Below are 16,124 nucleotides of genomic sequence, written 5' to 3'. Positions count from 1 at the left end.
TGTTTTTTTGTTTTTTTTTTGTTGGACTGGGTTTCTCTGTAGTTCTGGCTGTCCTCGAACTTGCTCTGAGGACCAGGGTGGTTTTGAACTCACAGAGATCCACCCATCTACCCAGTGCCAGGATTAAAAGTGTGCACCACCACCACTGGGCTAGGGAAGTTACTTTGGTGAGTCGCAGATTCACCAGATGCAGGGTGCATCCTGGGGTGGGGTGGGTGATGGTACTGTGGTCAGGAAAGTATATCCTATGGCTTAGATTCGTTTTCAAAGGAAGGCGTATTTTGAGCAGGTTTCTGTGACTGATGGGGAATTGGCTGAGAACTTAGAAAATAAATTGTGTTCTAAATACTCAACAGCTTTTCATAGCTATAATAAAATACCCAAGGCAGGCTAACTTTAAAAGAAAGAGGTTTTGAGGTTGAAAAACCAAACTACGTGGTGCAGGCTCTTGCAAGGGACTTCCTGAACACATCACCTCCCCGCAGGTGGCAATACTGGGAACTAATACCAAGAGGGAGATCATTGTGAAAACAGAAAGCCAGCGAGGCTAGGGTCCTGAGGTCCCTTCCCCAGGCACCACCTCCCACTGTCACCCTGTGTGCATGTATCATGTCTCCAGCACATGAAGGTTGGGGACTTCCCCAAACATCTCCAAACCATAGCTTGGTATCTCCAGGATGGGTTTTGAGTATAGTCTGCCCCTAAGGTCATTAATGTCACAGGTTGTGGACAGATGCTGACTGAACTGGCCTCTGTGGGCAGGGTCTGGAAGCAGAAAGTGTCCTCCCCTGCTGGCTTGTGCAACTTTAATCACTCCAAGGAGAGCCTGTCAAGCCATGCTGGAGGAAAATGGGAGGGAGGTGTGTCTAAATGTCCCATGTATGGAGCGGTTGTGTTGCTTTTAAGAATTACCACACACCTCTACCCAGGTTTTCTCTACATAGTCCAGGATGGCTCCCTCCTGCCTCTTTAGTGCTGAGGTTACAGGTGTGCACCACCCTGCTTGGCCCTTTGAAAACTTTAAAGGGGTGACGGAGTGCCTGAGGGAGGCCTGGTATTCCTTTTGCATTAAGCTGGCATCCTGTTCATGAAAGGCAGGAGCTAGAGTGTGTGGCTGCTGAAAGACAAGGAACCAGGAGGTCTGGGGCGCCTTCTCTGGGGCTGGACGCTGAGGCTCCCCAACAGAGCTGCACAGTGAAGGCCCCTTGACCGTGGCCTTTTTGACCTTAGGAAGTGTAAGCAGAATAAATTAGCCATTGCTCTGAATTTACCCAATGTATAGTACAATTGTTCCACATCAGTAGATGCAACCAACTATAGACTGAGACTCTTAAAAAAAGTGAATCGTGTCTGTCCCAGACAAATCCAGACCTTTCTCTTTATTCTCTAAGCAGCAAATAAAACAAGGGTGTACATGGTGTTTATGTTGTATTAGGTGGTATAGATAGAAGTAATTTCAATACAGAAAAGCTTGTATGTAGATTATATATAAGTATATTTGTGTGTGTGTGTGCATGCGCAGTGGATGAGTTTGCTGTCCACAGGGGTTCTGGAACGATTTCCTCTAGGATATAGAAAAACAGTTGTGTCCTGCTGTCTCAGCAGCAGCAAATGGACTGTGACAGCCGTCTACCTTGTCAATATTGAACTGGTCAGCGACTCCAGTTGGATTCTCCATATGTTTCCTGGCTGGATTTTTACACACCTAACCGAGTTTAGTGTTGCATGGAGAAAATAGTAGGTGGGCAGGTTTGCCATTCTTCCTCTGTCCCAACCCACCAGCCCCAAACCAACCAGCTCTTTGCATCACCTGGAAACTGTTAAAAATATGAGTTTCTGCTGGGTCCAGAGCTTCGAGTGGGATCTAGCAGCGGCTGGGTGTCCTCGAAGGTTGAGACTCAGTCTCCCCTCCAACCCTTGCTCATGTGTTCACACTGCCATTTATATCGGGCTTCACAGTGCCTGTTGCCTTCTGTGTTCCTGTCCCAGCACCTCCTTGTGCAACTTTATAGTTACTCGTAGGAGCCTGTGAGTTTCCAGCTGCGGGAGAGGCGGCTCTCAAGTGTGCGCTTGCAGAATCCATGCCTCTTTATTGCATCACTTAAAAAAACAGGCAGCCAGAGAGATGACTTAGAGGTTAAGAACACTGACTGCTCTTCTAAGGGTCCTGAGTTCAATTCCCAGCAACTACGTGGTGGCTCACAACCATCTATAATGGGATCCAATGTGTGTTTGAAGACAGTATACTCACATAATTAAATAAATGAATAAATCTAAAAAAAAAAAAGGCAACAAGTTTATTAACCATTTGCTCAGTAGAAGTTTAATGGAGAAAGTTGTTTTAAACGATCGGTCCAAAAGAACAGCTCTTTTACAAACAAGTTATGGCAGTGAAGAGGGAAAACCCCAGGTCTGGTTTCATGTTCCTCTTGCCTGGCCCTACAAGAGGGCAGAGGATGAGGGAGAAGATGGGACCATTAAAATGTTAGCTGGAGGAATTACAAAAATACACTCTGATGTAGCAACAGGATTGTGGTGAAACATGCCATGGGGAGGGAGGGGGCAGCGTGGGCAGGGAGGGGCTGCGGGTGCTCAGTGCCTCCGAGAAGGAGGAATCCTGACTCCCGGCCTGCAGGTCTTGGTGTGGACACATGCTGTACGGGGGATCACCTGGATGCCTGGGGAGACAGAAAGGATTAAGATGTCAGACTCGTTAGGTCTTCTGAGCCGTCCACCCTGCTTGCCCACGGGATTAAAGCAACCCAAAGTCGGCCATTTGTGACAAGTGGCTCCCAAGTGACAGGAAGGGGGTCCTTCCACCTACCTACTGCTTTTGCCTACTACTGGCAGGGGTGATGCATTGGATAAAAGGGAGGGTGATGATGAGTGGTGACGTAAAAGGCACAGCAACATAGCTCTTAGCATAACTCCCCTGGTTCTCAGCACAGCACCTATGTTAAACAGGGTCCTTACGGTTCTCTTATGTGGCACAGGCTCTCTAAGCTAGGTGTCGTGACTGTGGGATCATGAGTGTGTTGCTGATGTCTAGAAGGTCAAGGCCAGATGCAAGAGAGAGGATTGGAAGTCCAGGTCAGAGGAGAGGCTGTCCACAGGCCTGCTGTGCTCTTCTCAGCGTCTGTCCAGAGCAGGGTCTGCACTGCTGTGCCCCATCTCCCTAGGCCATCATTACACTTAGAATAGGTTCTCCATTCCACTCCAGAGGTGGGTGGTCCCCTCCCCCATTCTAATCTTCTGAGCATTGATTGGCAATAGCATCTTAGACACCAAGAACAGCTTTGGCAATGGGAGCTGGCCAGCGGGGAAGGGTTTCTATCACCCACGTGGCAGGTTGGTCTGTGTGTGTGCAGATAAACACAAGGTCTCCAACACCCACTCAGGAACTCTGCACCATGCGTGTGGAGCAGGAGGAGGGAGGAGGAGGAAGAGGAGAGGGGCAGAGACAGAGACACAGAGACATAGAAACAGAGACACAGAAACAGAGACAGAGAGACACGGAGCGAGAGACAGAGACACAGACACTGAGACAGAAACAGAGAGGGACAGAGAGACTGAGACAGAGTCACAGAGAAACACAGACACACATACACAGAGACAGAGAGAGACAGGATACACACAGACACACACATACACAGAGGAGGGGGCGAGCTGTTACATGGCGACAGGACAGCCATTAATAATACCCAAATGAGCTGGCTAATGTATCCATCAAGAACTTTGCATGTTGAGCACAGCAGCAGAGAGAAGGTGCTTATTAGGCCTGTTCCAGCTCCTCTCAGCTGGAAGTATAATAGAAAATCAGAAAAGCCAATTGCCTGGCTCAAATGCTTTGCTTGTTCTCCCCCCAAATAAATTGATTCTTGCTAATGGGACCGATCTTAAACTGTAAAGAATATTGTTGTGGTTTAGAATTAGATATGGGCTTTGGTGTCCCTTAAGGGCCCCTTTGAAGAATGCCATTAAGATTTTGAAGAATTCGTGCTACTTCCAGAAGATTTACTACTAGATATTTAGACAGGTCTGGCTTTGAAAGAAATGGACTGCTTGTCAAGATCGGAAGTTGTGACTTCCGCGTGTGCGAGTTCACTCGGGATCTTTGGAGATGAATCATTCTGTTAAGACAACTGCAGTGGCCTCCTCCCTACAACCTAACAAGGGTGTCCATCTTTGGGGCTAAGCTTGCTGCAGATGAGTGGCCTAGCAGCTTGGCCCATGTGGGCTGGCTTTATGCCAGGGTGTGGACACCAAAGATTAGCATATAGATGGCTCTACCTTGAAAGAGGATTATGAATGGCGTGGCTACCTTGAATGCGCAAGAAGCCAAAAGAGGGCCAGCATGCATTTTTCTTCTCTGCCTCAGAGGTAGGGAATGGCTTCTGTTGGGACAATATCATATTGTCAAAGTAACTCGTGCTTTTGTATGAAGCCATGTCCCTGAGCTGTCTCAGGAGATGGGGGCGGAGCTGCTTATGTTTACATCAGCACATGTGGATGAAGGGCACAGACTTGGCACTTGGACTTTTTCTAATTAAGAATCCTTAATTTCTAATGCTAGTCCAATAGTTACACACTGCTGAGAGTTGGGTTGGAATCAGCCAGCTGTAACTGGGTCTCTGCTCTGCGATCTCTGTTAGGCTTAGTGTGTGTGTGTGTGTGTGTGTGTGTGTGTGTGTGTGTGTGTGTGCATACCAGAGGGTAGTCCCAAAGCAAAGGAAAAGAGCACAAATGGCATCTTGGGAAGAGGAAAAAACCTGAAGAAAAAAAAAGACCCATTCTTCCTTAGTACATATTTTATAACTAACTAGATCCATTAGGAGAAATTCTGGAATCCTGGTTCAGCAAAGACGACATTAATGATAAAGAACTGGTCTTTCCTTGGCAAAGTGCCAGGGTAACCAAATTGTTAGAGGAAGAAATAAGAGCAAAAAGCATAACTCTGCGTCTCAACAAAAAGTCTTTGGCAAGGGGAAATTAATGGTTTCCATGGAGTCCAGCCACCTTGTGATGTAGGGTGAGGTGGATAAGCTGTCTTTGAAGTAGAGCAGTAATCGCCCTTTTTGCAAATGGCTAAGAGGAGGGCTGGCTATTGGCTTTTTGCAGATAAAGTCTCTGAGGAAAGGTGAGCTGAATGGTTGCTATGGTAACTGGCTGTTAGAATTGGTCCACTTAACTGTCCCCATAGTAACTAAGCTCCTGGAGAGCTATAGAGGAATTAGTTATCTTAACATACTACTATTATCCCCATGGTAACCAGTCTCTGAAAGGGAGTGGTCAGCCTCAAGGAGAATGGTGGGAAAAACTTTGCTTCCTGGAGAAACTGGTGAGAGGCAGAGATGTGAATTTCTTTACCAACCAAACCTCTCAAGGGCTGGAATCCTTAAGATGGGGGGGGGGGGGGAGAGGAATTGCGTGGTGAATATGTGTGTGTGTGTGTCTGTGTCTATGTATGTGTGTCTGTGTGTGTGTGTGATTGGGGGCTGGCTAATGTGTTTCTAGGCTTGGGAGGAAGCCTGAGATAGCTGGGTAAATGAAGTCACTTCTTGCCCCCTGCTAGTTGGTGCCCAACTCACTCATGGGTTGCAGTGGCCGGTGCAGCTGGGAGGGGCTCCTTCTGGCTACACATTACCATTCTGGTGCAGAGTGCGCCGGCGTTGGCTTGACTGCATGCTCAGGACCAGGTACTGTCTCATAAACTCACTGAACCGCTTCTGGTTGGCCAACTTTCGGGCCGACTTCCGGGCCCCGGTGAAGCCTCCAAACCTTTTCTGCAGCTGCTTCTGCTCCAACCCCTCAGCAGCACCGGCCCCAGGCTCTGCATTTGCCCCGGGCTCTGCATCGGCCCCAGGCTCTGCATCGGCCCCAGGCTCTGCATCATCTCTTGCTTGCACCAAGCTCCTGACACGAGGCATTCTCTTCAGGTGCTGCATCTCTGAGGCTTTTGACTGATAAAGAGCAGCTGACACCAGCTCTGGGTCAGCAGGACTGAGCTGTCCAGAGCCACTGGCCATGACTTTGGTGCATACAGTCCAGAGAGGGCGGGGGAAGACCTTCTCTTCACACTGGAGGATGCACACCTGCAAAGACACAGGCAGGAAGAAGAGAAAAGGGTCAATCCCAGGACTGAGCTAAGTCATAGAAGCATCTATATCTGCTTAAAGGTCTGAAGTGCTGTATCTCAAGTATTGTGCAGCAGTTTATATGTGTGTGTGTGTGGGGGGGGGTGCACATGTATGTTTATGAGTACACCATTGTTCTCTTCAGACACATCAGAAGAGGGCATCAGATCCCATTACAGATGGTTGTGAGCCACCATGTGGTTGCTGGGAATTGAACTCAGGACCTCTGGAAGAACAGTCAGTGCTCTTAACTGCTGAGCCATCTCTTTAACCCTGGTGCACATGTATGTATGTGCATGTGTGTGTGTGTGTAGGCCAGAGGTCCATATTAGTTATCTTCTTCCATCACTTTCTATTTAATTTTTAATATGTGTTTTTAAAAATAATTTATTATTATTAATAATTACTATTATTAATTATTATGTGTGAGTACGGAGGTCAGAGGACACTATATGGAATCTCCTTCACCCTGATGTGGCTTCCAGGAACTACGCTCAGGTCACTGGCTTGCATGAAGCACCTTCACCCACTGAGATGGCTCACTGGCCCTTCCACTTAATTTTTTGAGACAGTGTCGCCTGTTGACTTGGAATGACTTGATGCACTTGGGCTATACTGGCCGGTCAGCAATCCCAGGGATCCTCCTGCCTCTGCCTCCTTAGTCCTGGGATCACAAGTCTGTGCTTCTAGGCTTTGCTTTTCTGTGGGTTCTGGGGATGGAATTCAGATCCCCAGGTCTGTGTAGCAAGCCCCGCTGATGTCTTAGTTAGGGTTACTATTGCTGTGATGAGACACCATGACCAAAGCAACTTGGAGAGAAAAGGGTTTCCTGGGCTCACACTTCCAAATCGTAGCTCATCGTTGCTGGGAGTCAGGACAGGAACTTGGAGGCAGGAGTTGATGCAGAGGCCAAGGAGGAATGCTGCTTACTGGCTTACTCCTCATGGCTTGCTCAGCCTGCTTTCTTATAAAACCCAGGCCCACCGGCCCAGGGATGGCACTCCCCACAATGGACTGGGCCCTCCCCCATTGATCCCTAATTGAGCCAATGCCTTAGAGCTGGATCTCATGGAGGCATTTCCTCAACAGGGCAGCTCTTCCCTCTCTGATGACTCTAACTTGTGTAAAGTTGACACAAAATTATCCAGCACAACTACTGAGCCATCTCTCCAACCAATGTGCAGTATAGTTTTACATATAGCACCCTCCTTCCAAGTTTGTAGAGTTTTAGAGTTGGAAACAGAGGACCCTCTGACTCTGATTCTGCTCCATTATTTTTACTAACAAAGAAACTAGGGTTCAGAGCTGCAGATCATTTATCTTCATTTGATCCAGCAAGTTAACACAGATTATACCCTTGTATTCACCGGGCTAGGGAAGGACAGGCTGGTTACAGAAACAGGAAGCGTGGGATTGTATCTTCATATGTATTTTAAGGTCATTCTTTAGTTGGGGAGATGGCATGATTGGTAAAGTGCCTGCTGTGCTAGCCCAAGTCCCTGGGTTCAGATTTCCAGAACCCGCTTAAAAGCTGGGCGTGGTGGTAGCCTCGGACCCTAGTGGGAGTGGTGGTACTAGTCGCAGACTCTAGTGGGAATCGGGAGAGGGTGGAGATGTGCTGTTCACGGGAGCTCCATAGTCAGCCATTCTAAGCAGTAGACAAGCACTGGATGCACTGAGACTGTCTTAAAAAGCAAGGTGGAGAATGATAGAGGAAGACAGACATGCACACAGCGGTACAGACATGCTCACACACTACACACGTGTATACACAAACAAGAGGAATGTAAACCAAAGCCCTTATGTAAAGATCAACTCACATCACTAATTTTTATCCCACTAGTCCTAGTCACTGCTATCTGTACATCATTTATAGTAAGTGATGCCCAAGAGGCTCTGGATGCACACAGTTGGGCATGTGGAGCTAAACCTACTATCTACTGGGTTTGTGTATCTGCTTAGATACAAGCTGGGTGGTGCCCCAAGAACTCTCTGCTGTTCGCTTGCCTCTTAAGCACCAAACCCTCTTGTGGAGAGCAGCAGCAGGACCAAGGCATCTTCCCATCACCCTCAGGCTGATCCCGACCTTGGCCTCATTCTTCTGCCCTCCTATCTCTGTTTGGGTTTCCTGGAACCCTCCCCTGTCGCCTTATTATGTGCCTTTTGGTTTTACCCCTGACTCTCACTCTCATGTTCCTGGCCTTCCCCAGATGAAAGTCTCCCTTCTCCTTGACATTGCCATTGTTCTGAAGGCTGTTTCAAGAGCCCCTCATCAAACTGTGGAGGTCCTGCCTGGGTCCCTAGCTCCTTGTGGTACAGAAGTTGTCCACTGTCCACCCAGAGCCATCTCTCTTCTCTAGTACACAACACAGGTCCATTCCTGAAATTAATAGTGCATTTCCCCAGCTCCCTGTCGTCAGAGGTGGCAGGTGACAAGAATGAAAATGGCCAGCTGGGGCCTGCCGTGAGCTCGGGGCTAGCTTGGCAGGAAAGAGAGTCCTTTTCCTCCTTTCTTGATTTTCTTCAGCATCTGATTTGGAATGTGGGCATTTGGGGCTATCATATCCTTTTGCTGCCATCCTGAAACCATGAGGTGACTTAGAGGGTGGCATCCTGTGCTGGAAGCCAAATGAACATTGTGGCAGAATAAAAAGACAGGAGACCCTAGAGCCAGGACACCAGCCCTGAGCTTGCTTTGGGGATGGCTCCCTGTTATCTTTAGGCCTCTGATACCAGCAGGTAGATTTAATTCTCATGTGCTATACTCTTACTGGTGTACTTTAATTCGCTATAATAAAATGCCCCAGCAAAAAGCATCTTAAGGGACAAAAGATTTAAATGTTATTTCAGGTTATGATCCATCCTTTCAGGGAAGTCACTTTCACCTCTCACATTTCACAGTCCCCAGGCACACAGCTTCTACACCTCACACACCTCCCTGCCTTATGTCACTGTGTGCCCTCTGAAGGAATGACCCCTCCTGCTCCCAGCCTTGCAGACCTGGCCACATCCTAACTTTATCTCTTTATCTTTATTTTATCTTCTTTTGGTTCCTTGGAAAGAATTGCTGTCTTACCTGTGTTCCCACACCCAACTTTGCTTTCCTCCCGTGGGGAGGGGTGGTTAATGATAGAGATATTTATAATACTTTATGAAGCATAACTTAAAAAGCTAGGAGTGCCTTTTACTCATATTTGGAGTCCTGGGTGAGTGTCTTCTCTATATAGTGATTAGTAGGCTAGGCAGTTAAATTCTCTTAAGTTCTAGACATGCTAGTGCACAGACACATTTGGTTGCCATAACATTTGTCTTTAAAAATATGTGCATGTGCCGGGCGATGGTGGCGCATGCCTTTAATCCCAGCACTTGGGAGGCAGAGGCAGGCAGATTTCTGAGTTCAAGGCCAGCCTGGTCTACAGAGTGAGTTCCAGGGCAGCCAGGGCTATACAGAGAAACCCTGTCTTAAAAAAAAATATGTGCATGTGAAGGTCAGAGGACAACTTTGGGTATCCTCCTCAGGAATCTTGTCTATTTCCTTTTAGGACATGTCTCTCTGTGGCTTGGAGTTTACTAATTAGGCTAACTGGCTGGCCGTCGGACCCCAGGGTCCTTCCTATCTCTGTATTCCCAGTGCTGGGAGCTCAAGAACATGCCACCTGCTTTTTCTGTTTTTGCATTCCAAAGTAGGTTTAATTACAAAAATGTATTGCTACTATTGTATCAAAAATATCTGTTAGAACATTAAACAAAACATCGTAATTTTCTTTCTGATAAGTAATTTAGTATGAAAGTAACTGGTCCAACCCAGATTCTGGAGAGTGAACTCAGGTTCTCATCCTTACAAGGTGATCCCTTAGCCAGCTGAGTCCACATGTGTCTGCTAATGCTATGTAGCGTCCGAAGATGTTAGTGAAACTCCTTTGGTGCACAGAACAGATTCTGGCAGCAAACAATTGTCCAGTTTGCCATGTCTGCAGTGGCAGATTGACTGAAACAGTGTTGTCCAGAGCCAGCAGGGGCCCAGGGAGGTGTGTGCAGCGCTGATAAGCCCGCAGAGGTGGGGGCTGGGAGCAGCTCAGCCTTTGGCAACACTTGGTTCAACTTTACAGAGAAGGAACCCTTGATGCTTGCTGAATTTTCTGCTCCTTTGGTTCACTGGCGGAAGAGACAAGTCTAGAGGCCACTAAAACTGAATACTCCTGGGCTTCTAATTCCAGATGGTAATTAGATTTTGTGTCAATGAGAGAAAATGAAATTTTGTGATCAAACCAGATGCCACGGTCTTTACTGAGATTCAACTCACTGCCAGATAAATCAGATACTGACCAAATCATCACAAACTGTTGGTTTAGAAGGTTTGAGGCAAGTCTGGGGTATTTAAATGTATAGTAGCATCTTTAGTGCCAGATGGGCATATGAGCCTAATGCTTATTATGGTCTGGTCTGCGGTTCTCATCAATTGCTTCACCAGGACTGGCCAGTGGTTTATTAAGTGAGTTGGACACGTTTTCTCAGCTATGATGATGATGTTGCTATATTAAGCCAGGTTTTGCATGAGCATCTGGAAGATGACTGGTGCCAAGTTGATTTGTAAAGCTGGACTTCTGAAGAGACCAAGCAAAGGGCCATTTGGGTGTCTGAATCTGAGATTAGGGCACAGGTTGAGGGTGTAACCCAGCTATAGAGGCTGGGCCTGGCTTCCTGCCTTGCACTGCCTGTCATGTAGATGGCTGACTCCTCTGAGGGAAAGAAGACAGTGTGTTGTTTTGGTTCCTGAGTGATGCTTAAGAGCTATTTGCACTAGGAGGTCTTGCCAAAATATCCAAAGGCATTTAGGGATGTGATGCAGTCACAGGACACCTGCCTGGTCATTCACAGAGTCCTAGGTTCAATCCTAACTACAGCAAGATTGATAAATTCAGAGGCTGGAGAGATGGTTCGGTGGTTAAGAGTACATGCTGCTCTTGTAGAGGGCCCAGCTACAGTTCCTAGCACTTATGGGCAGCTCACAGCCGCTTATAACTCCAGCTCTGGGGATCTGACACGCTCTTTCTGCCTCCATGGGCAACTGCATTCATGTGTGTATGTGTGTATGTGTGTATGTATGTATGTATGTATGTATGTATGTATGTATGTATATATGTATTATGTGTGTATGTATTTATTGTGTGTGTATGTATTTATTGTGTATGTGTGTATGTATGTATGTATATGTGTGTATATGTGTATGTATGTGTGTATACATTTGTGTGTGTGTGTGTATTGCATGCGTGTGTGCATGCGTGTGTGTGTGTGTGTGTGTGTGTGTGTATTCAAAGGCAGACACTAACCAGGGCCAGCAGATGATTAGCATAGGAACAGTCTGCTAGAAGAGCTTCTGCTCCGAGTCATCTGCTAAGAGTTTTCACTAGCTGCACGCAGAGATGCCAGGAGGCAACTTCTGCTGCAATTGTTTTAGGACTTTGAGTGCATCTCCCTACACTGTTCTTTGAGTGTGTTGTTTTAGTTTTGGGCTCTAAAATAACTCTGTGAGTCTAGTTTCTTCTACTTGAACAGATGGAAGGAGCCCCGCTGACAATTGGGTGAGGAACCAGAGGGCACTGAAATGGGTTTGGATGTGAGTCACTGCTGACCAAAATTACAGTCTAACAAAAAGCCAACCATGCCGAATCCAGGTGTCCTGAGGATGTCAGGGACGAGTCCGGATTATGTAACATGGTAGAGAGACTGGGAGGTGACCCCGGCTGAAGCGTGAGTCCTTCCTCGTCTCCCCCTCAAAGCAGACACAAGCAAGATGTGCAGACACAAGATGAGACATAATTGCTTATGCTTTTGGCATTTCATTCTACTTTAAAATGGGTTAAAAGGGAACACGAACTAGGAACAAAAAAGCAAGCAGGTAACAGAGTCCTCAGGGGCCAGCAGGCACTGCAAAGCATTTATCTCCAACTGTGAGGCTTTTACCAATCCATTTTCTGGCTTGTTTCTAGGAAGTAAAATAAGTGCTGTCTGGACCCCAAAGATTTGAGATGCTAAGGGAGAGATAGAAGTGTGCTTCCAATTCTTCACCACCACAGCAAGACCCAAAGGCAAGACCTACCCATGGCTGCCCAGGATGTGCCCAGGAGGAGCCTAATGTTCTAAGAATCATACAATTTCTTCAAGACAGGCTGCCTGAGCCCTGTTATGGGCACACTGAACTCCAGATACCTAGATAGGTACTCAGACCTATCAGCAAAGGTATCTGTCTCATACCTATCTCATACCTTAATCAGAGGGGGAGGGGGAGACAGAGAGACAGAGACAGAGAGAGAACCAGCCAGACAGACATTGGAAACAAAAACCAGAATAAGTAAAGCTCATGAGCATCACCTACGAGGAATCTTATTTCATTTTCTCAACAAGATCAAGGTCAGTTTGGTTAAAGAAACTGGGGTGTGAGAGTAGGTGGTAAAGTCTGCATATATATTGAAAATAAAGTCACTGGGGAGAGGACAACCCTGGTGGTGTTAATTTTCTCCCTACACGCTGGCCACTCCTATCTGCGCGTGATCTACAGCAATGGCCTGGGATCCAGGCAGGCTGGGCACATGCAGTCTATCCCAAGGGGGCTCATTCTCATATTCAAGCCAGGCCCTAGAGCCCCAAGAATTCTCTGCTGCTTCTCTGTTTCCCCAAGCACCGCAGTGTGCGCTGGAGACCACCATCATCCTGACTGTGCTCTTTTCTGCAGCTTCCTGGCTGGTCCTGACCTTGGCCTCACTCTCCTGAATTTTCGGTCTTGGTTTGGGTCTCCCAGAAGCCTCTGCGCCATTTTAGCTCTACCTATGCTTCTCCTTTGAGTTTTCAGATCAAAACTCCACTTGAACCTTTGCCTTTGTGAGAGAACACAGTGCTTTGAGCTGAAGCTTAACCTTGGCCTTGAAGTATAAGGGGGGGAGGTTAGTGGGTGGGGGAAGGGAGAGGCAGGGGCAAGGGGGCCGGAGAACAAAGAAAGGCAGGGTTCCCTGGGAGCTGTCTAGAGTGGCTGGACCTGGGCTTGAACCCAAGAGGATGAGGTCAGGGGTCTAGCCTTGACAGTTACCTGCAGCCTGGGAGAGGAAAGCCAGGTGCATAATGGAAACTCAGAAGGAGTGGGACAGCAGGGTAAGAATCAGGCATCTGCTTGAGGATGGCACAGAAAACTACAGGTCAATTAGAAGGCTGGGAAAGAGTACACAGAGAGGGAAGAGAGCCATAAACCAGGTAGGAGACGCAAGAGATGTTTCTGGAAGGATGAGATATCGGACAGACAGACAGACTGCTAGAGAAAACATGATGGACATGTATCAGAAACACATCCCTTTGAGGGGTCATGCAGCCTCCTGATCGCATGATTGTGCAGAAGGCAGGTGTGCCTGGGCCTGGACGAGGCTTGTCTGTTGGGGCTGAGGCCATATTTCTATCTGGAGCTGGGAGCTCGCAAGGTGTGCTGGGCACCAGCTACACTGGATTTCATGTCTGCACGTTTGCCTTAAGGAACGACAATTACTTGTTTGTTTTGAAAGGCCAAGGGGTTTGAAGCACAGCTTTCCTGACTTCAAAGGGAAAAATAATTGAATTATTCTGGATTTCATAGGAGAGAATAACTATCTAAACTGAAATTAAAGCAGTAAGGAAGCAGTTTATCTAATGAATAATAATTTAATGTTTTGTGCTTCAACTTGGAAATTTAAAACACAGGAGAGCGTTTTGGATGCGCATTGTAGAATTATCTGTGATATAAGAAATGGATGACAATATGCATGCTCAACAGATGGAGAATAAGTTATATATTCATAGAAAGAAATCACTTAAAATAATGTGTAATAACATGAGAATATCAATCCTGAGACCTACAGAAAGTAAGACAAAGTAAGATTCTCTTGGATTGCTGTACCATAATAACTGATCTTCATTGTCAACCTGAGGGGTTTAGAATCGCGTAGGAGACACAGTTGATGCAGGTTTTATTGAGGATGGGAGCCCTACCTTTGATGTAGGGAGCACAATCCCAAGATCTGTAGTCCAAGACTGACCTAAGTGATCTGAGCCTCAGCACCTATCTCTCTCTGCTTCCTGACTGCGGACCCAACGGGACCAGCCGCCTCAACTCCTTGCCTCCGTGCTCTCTCCTTCAGGATGGACTGTGCTCCCAAACTGTGCTCCCAAACTGTGAGCTGAAATAAACCCTTATGTTTCAAGGATTTTTGTCACAGCCAAAAGTGACCAATACATGGGGTTGAAGAAGATTTAAATTTTCCTTATATAGAACATGTGTGTTATGCATTAACACTGGAATGGGGGACATCATGAGGAGATATTTATTGGGAAATAGAGAGGGAGGACAACAGGAGTCTGGTGATACAGTAGGAGTCTGGTGGGAGAGAGGGAGGACCAGAGCAATCCAATGGGAGAGAGGGAGGACCAGAGGAGTCTGGTGCTAGGGAAGGAAGATCACAGGGATCAGATAATAAAGGGGGCGGACCACAGGGTTATAGTAGGAAGATATAGCTCAGCTCCACCTGTTTCCTCTTGGTCACATGACACTGCTCAAGCCGTAGGACCTCTGGGAGAGACTTCAAGTGTCTCACACAAGGTTTGTTTTGGAGTCAGAGGGAGGAGTAGGCAGGAAAGAGGGCGGTCCCTTGGCCTTCTGGACCTACCTTCACATTGAAGCTGTCTGGATCTGGGTGGAGCCTCTCCTGGCAGGTAAGGCAGTCCCTGGGACAGCTGCTAAACACACTGGAGAGCAGGCTGAGCAGCAGAACGTCACAAAACAGGATTTTCATGGTGCAGCAGTGGGAAGCGAGAGGCTGAAACACACAGGGGCACGTGCCAGTTAGTACAGTCTGGGGAAAGGGTTAGTCATCTGTGGGGACCACAACCTAGAGGGCCGAGCATCCTTCCTGCATGAGAAGATCCCCCAGGTGTGAGGTCGCCCTGGGAAGGAATAGTCTGTAGAGGGTGATGGGGGCCTGCTCCCTGCCATCCAAGTCTACTCTCATTCATAAACTATGTGTGGTCTGCATTCTGGGAGAGCACTTGTGGTTCCTGTCACTTGGCTGGCCTCTGCTGTTCCAGGAACAACTATTGGGTGGGAAACAGCTTTCCTGGAGGCAGGAGGCATTGTGTCCTAGCTGACCAAGGTGTACCCTTAGGTCAACTTCTTCAAACCTCAGTTTCCATAGCCATAGAAAGCACGGTACACACCTTACCACAGGGCTGTGTGTGGGGTGTGTGTATCGTCATTTGGAAGCTGAGATGTGTGACCTGTAAGGATTGCAAAGTGCAGACAAGTAGCTGAGTGTGGTGGTACCCATGTCTCATCCCATTTCTCAGGAGAGAGAGAGAGAGAGAGAGAGAGAGAGAGAGAGAGAGAGAGAGAGAGAGAGGTCCTCTCATCCTCTCAAGCCCCCCTGGCCTGGCTGGGAATGCTTGCCCCTCAATTCTCTCTCCTAGGAAGCATCCATGTGTTCCCTGTCTGTTACTCATGTCACAATGGAGTTACTGCTGTAGTCTGAATGTTTGTGTCTTCTCAGAATGTGTATGCTGAAATCTTTGATGGCTTACCTCAGCAGACAGCCTGAAAAGATTAAAAAACACGTAAGAGAAGGTGGAGAAATGGTTCAGGGGGTAAAGTACTTGCTATCCAAGTGAGACTGCAGTTTACATCCCTGGCACCTGCAAAAGCGGAGTGGACCCATGGTGATCCCAGTGCCGTGGGAGGCAGAGATAGGGAATCAACAGAGCACGGTGGACAAATAACTGGTTGAATCAGTGAACTCCAGCTCTAAAGGAGAGGACCTACTTCTCTGTATATTGTCTAGTTCGTGATTGAGGAATATATCTGAAGTCAATGTTGGGGCTCTATAGACATGACCAGCATACACCCACACACTATGCAATACATCGCTGCACTATGCACACACACATATACATTTTTACAATATATACAGACATGCACACACA

The 16,124-nt window shown here is 47.4% G+C and overlaps 1 protein-coding gene across 2 annotated transcripts; it reads right to left on the bottom strand.

The window, feature by feature from the left end:
• Window positions 1–2,592: 2,592 nt before the first annotated feature.
• Pnoc (prepronociceptin) lies at window positions 2,593–14,944 on the bottom strand. 2 transcript variants are annotated; one of them, XM_052190848.1, is made up of 3 exons: window positions 14,819–14,944; window positions 5,645–6,092; window positions 2,593–2,678 (listed from the first exon to the last, which is right to left on the bottom strand). In XM_052190848.1, the coding sequence occupies exons 1-3, from the start codon at window positions 14,942–14,944 to the stop codon at window positions 2,593–2,595; spliced, it is 660 nt and encodes a 219-aa protein (XP_052046808.1). The 2 variants fall into 2 exon arrangements, with proteins under 2 accessions (XP_052046808.1, XP_052046809.1); XM_052190849.1 differs by lacking the exon at window positions 2,593–2,678 and having other exon boundaries at window positions 5,634–5,807; window positions 5,859–6,092.
• Window positions 14,945–16,124: the final 1,180 nt, after the last annotated feature.

Source organism: Apodemus sylvaticus, chromosome 8, assembly GCF_947179515.1.
Source record: "Apodemus sylvaticus chromosome 8, mApoSyl1.1, whole genome shotgun sequence".
NCBI classification, from domain to species: domain Eukaryota; kingdom Metazoa; phylum Chordata; class Mammalia; order Rodentia; family Muridae; genus Apodemus; species Apodemus sylvaticus.
This window is presented reverse-complemented; position numbering and strand designations above follow the sequence as displayed.

Excerpts from the sequence above, each read along its gene's own strand:
- Pnoc (XM_052190848.1), bottom strand. The coding sequence starts at position 14,944 with ATGAAAATCCTGTTTTGTGACGTTCTGCTGCTCAGCCTGCTCTCCAGT. Across the intron at positions 6,093-14,818 it reads CAGACAGCTTCAATGTGAAG|GTGTGCATCCTCCAGTGTGA; the intron begins GTAGGTCCAGAA and ends GTGTCTTTGCAG. Across the intron at positions 2,679-5,644 it reads GCGCACTCTGCACCAGAATG|GCATCCAGGTGATCCCCCGT; the intron begins GTAATGTGTAGC and ends CTGTCTCCCCAG.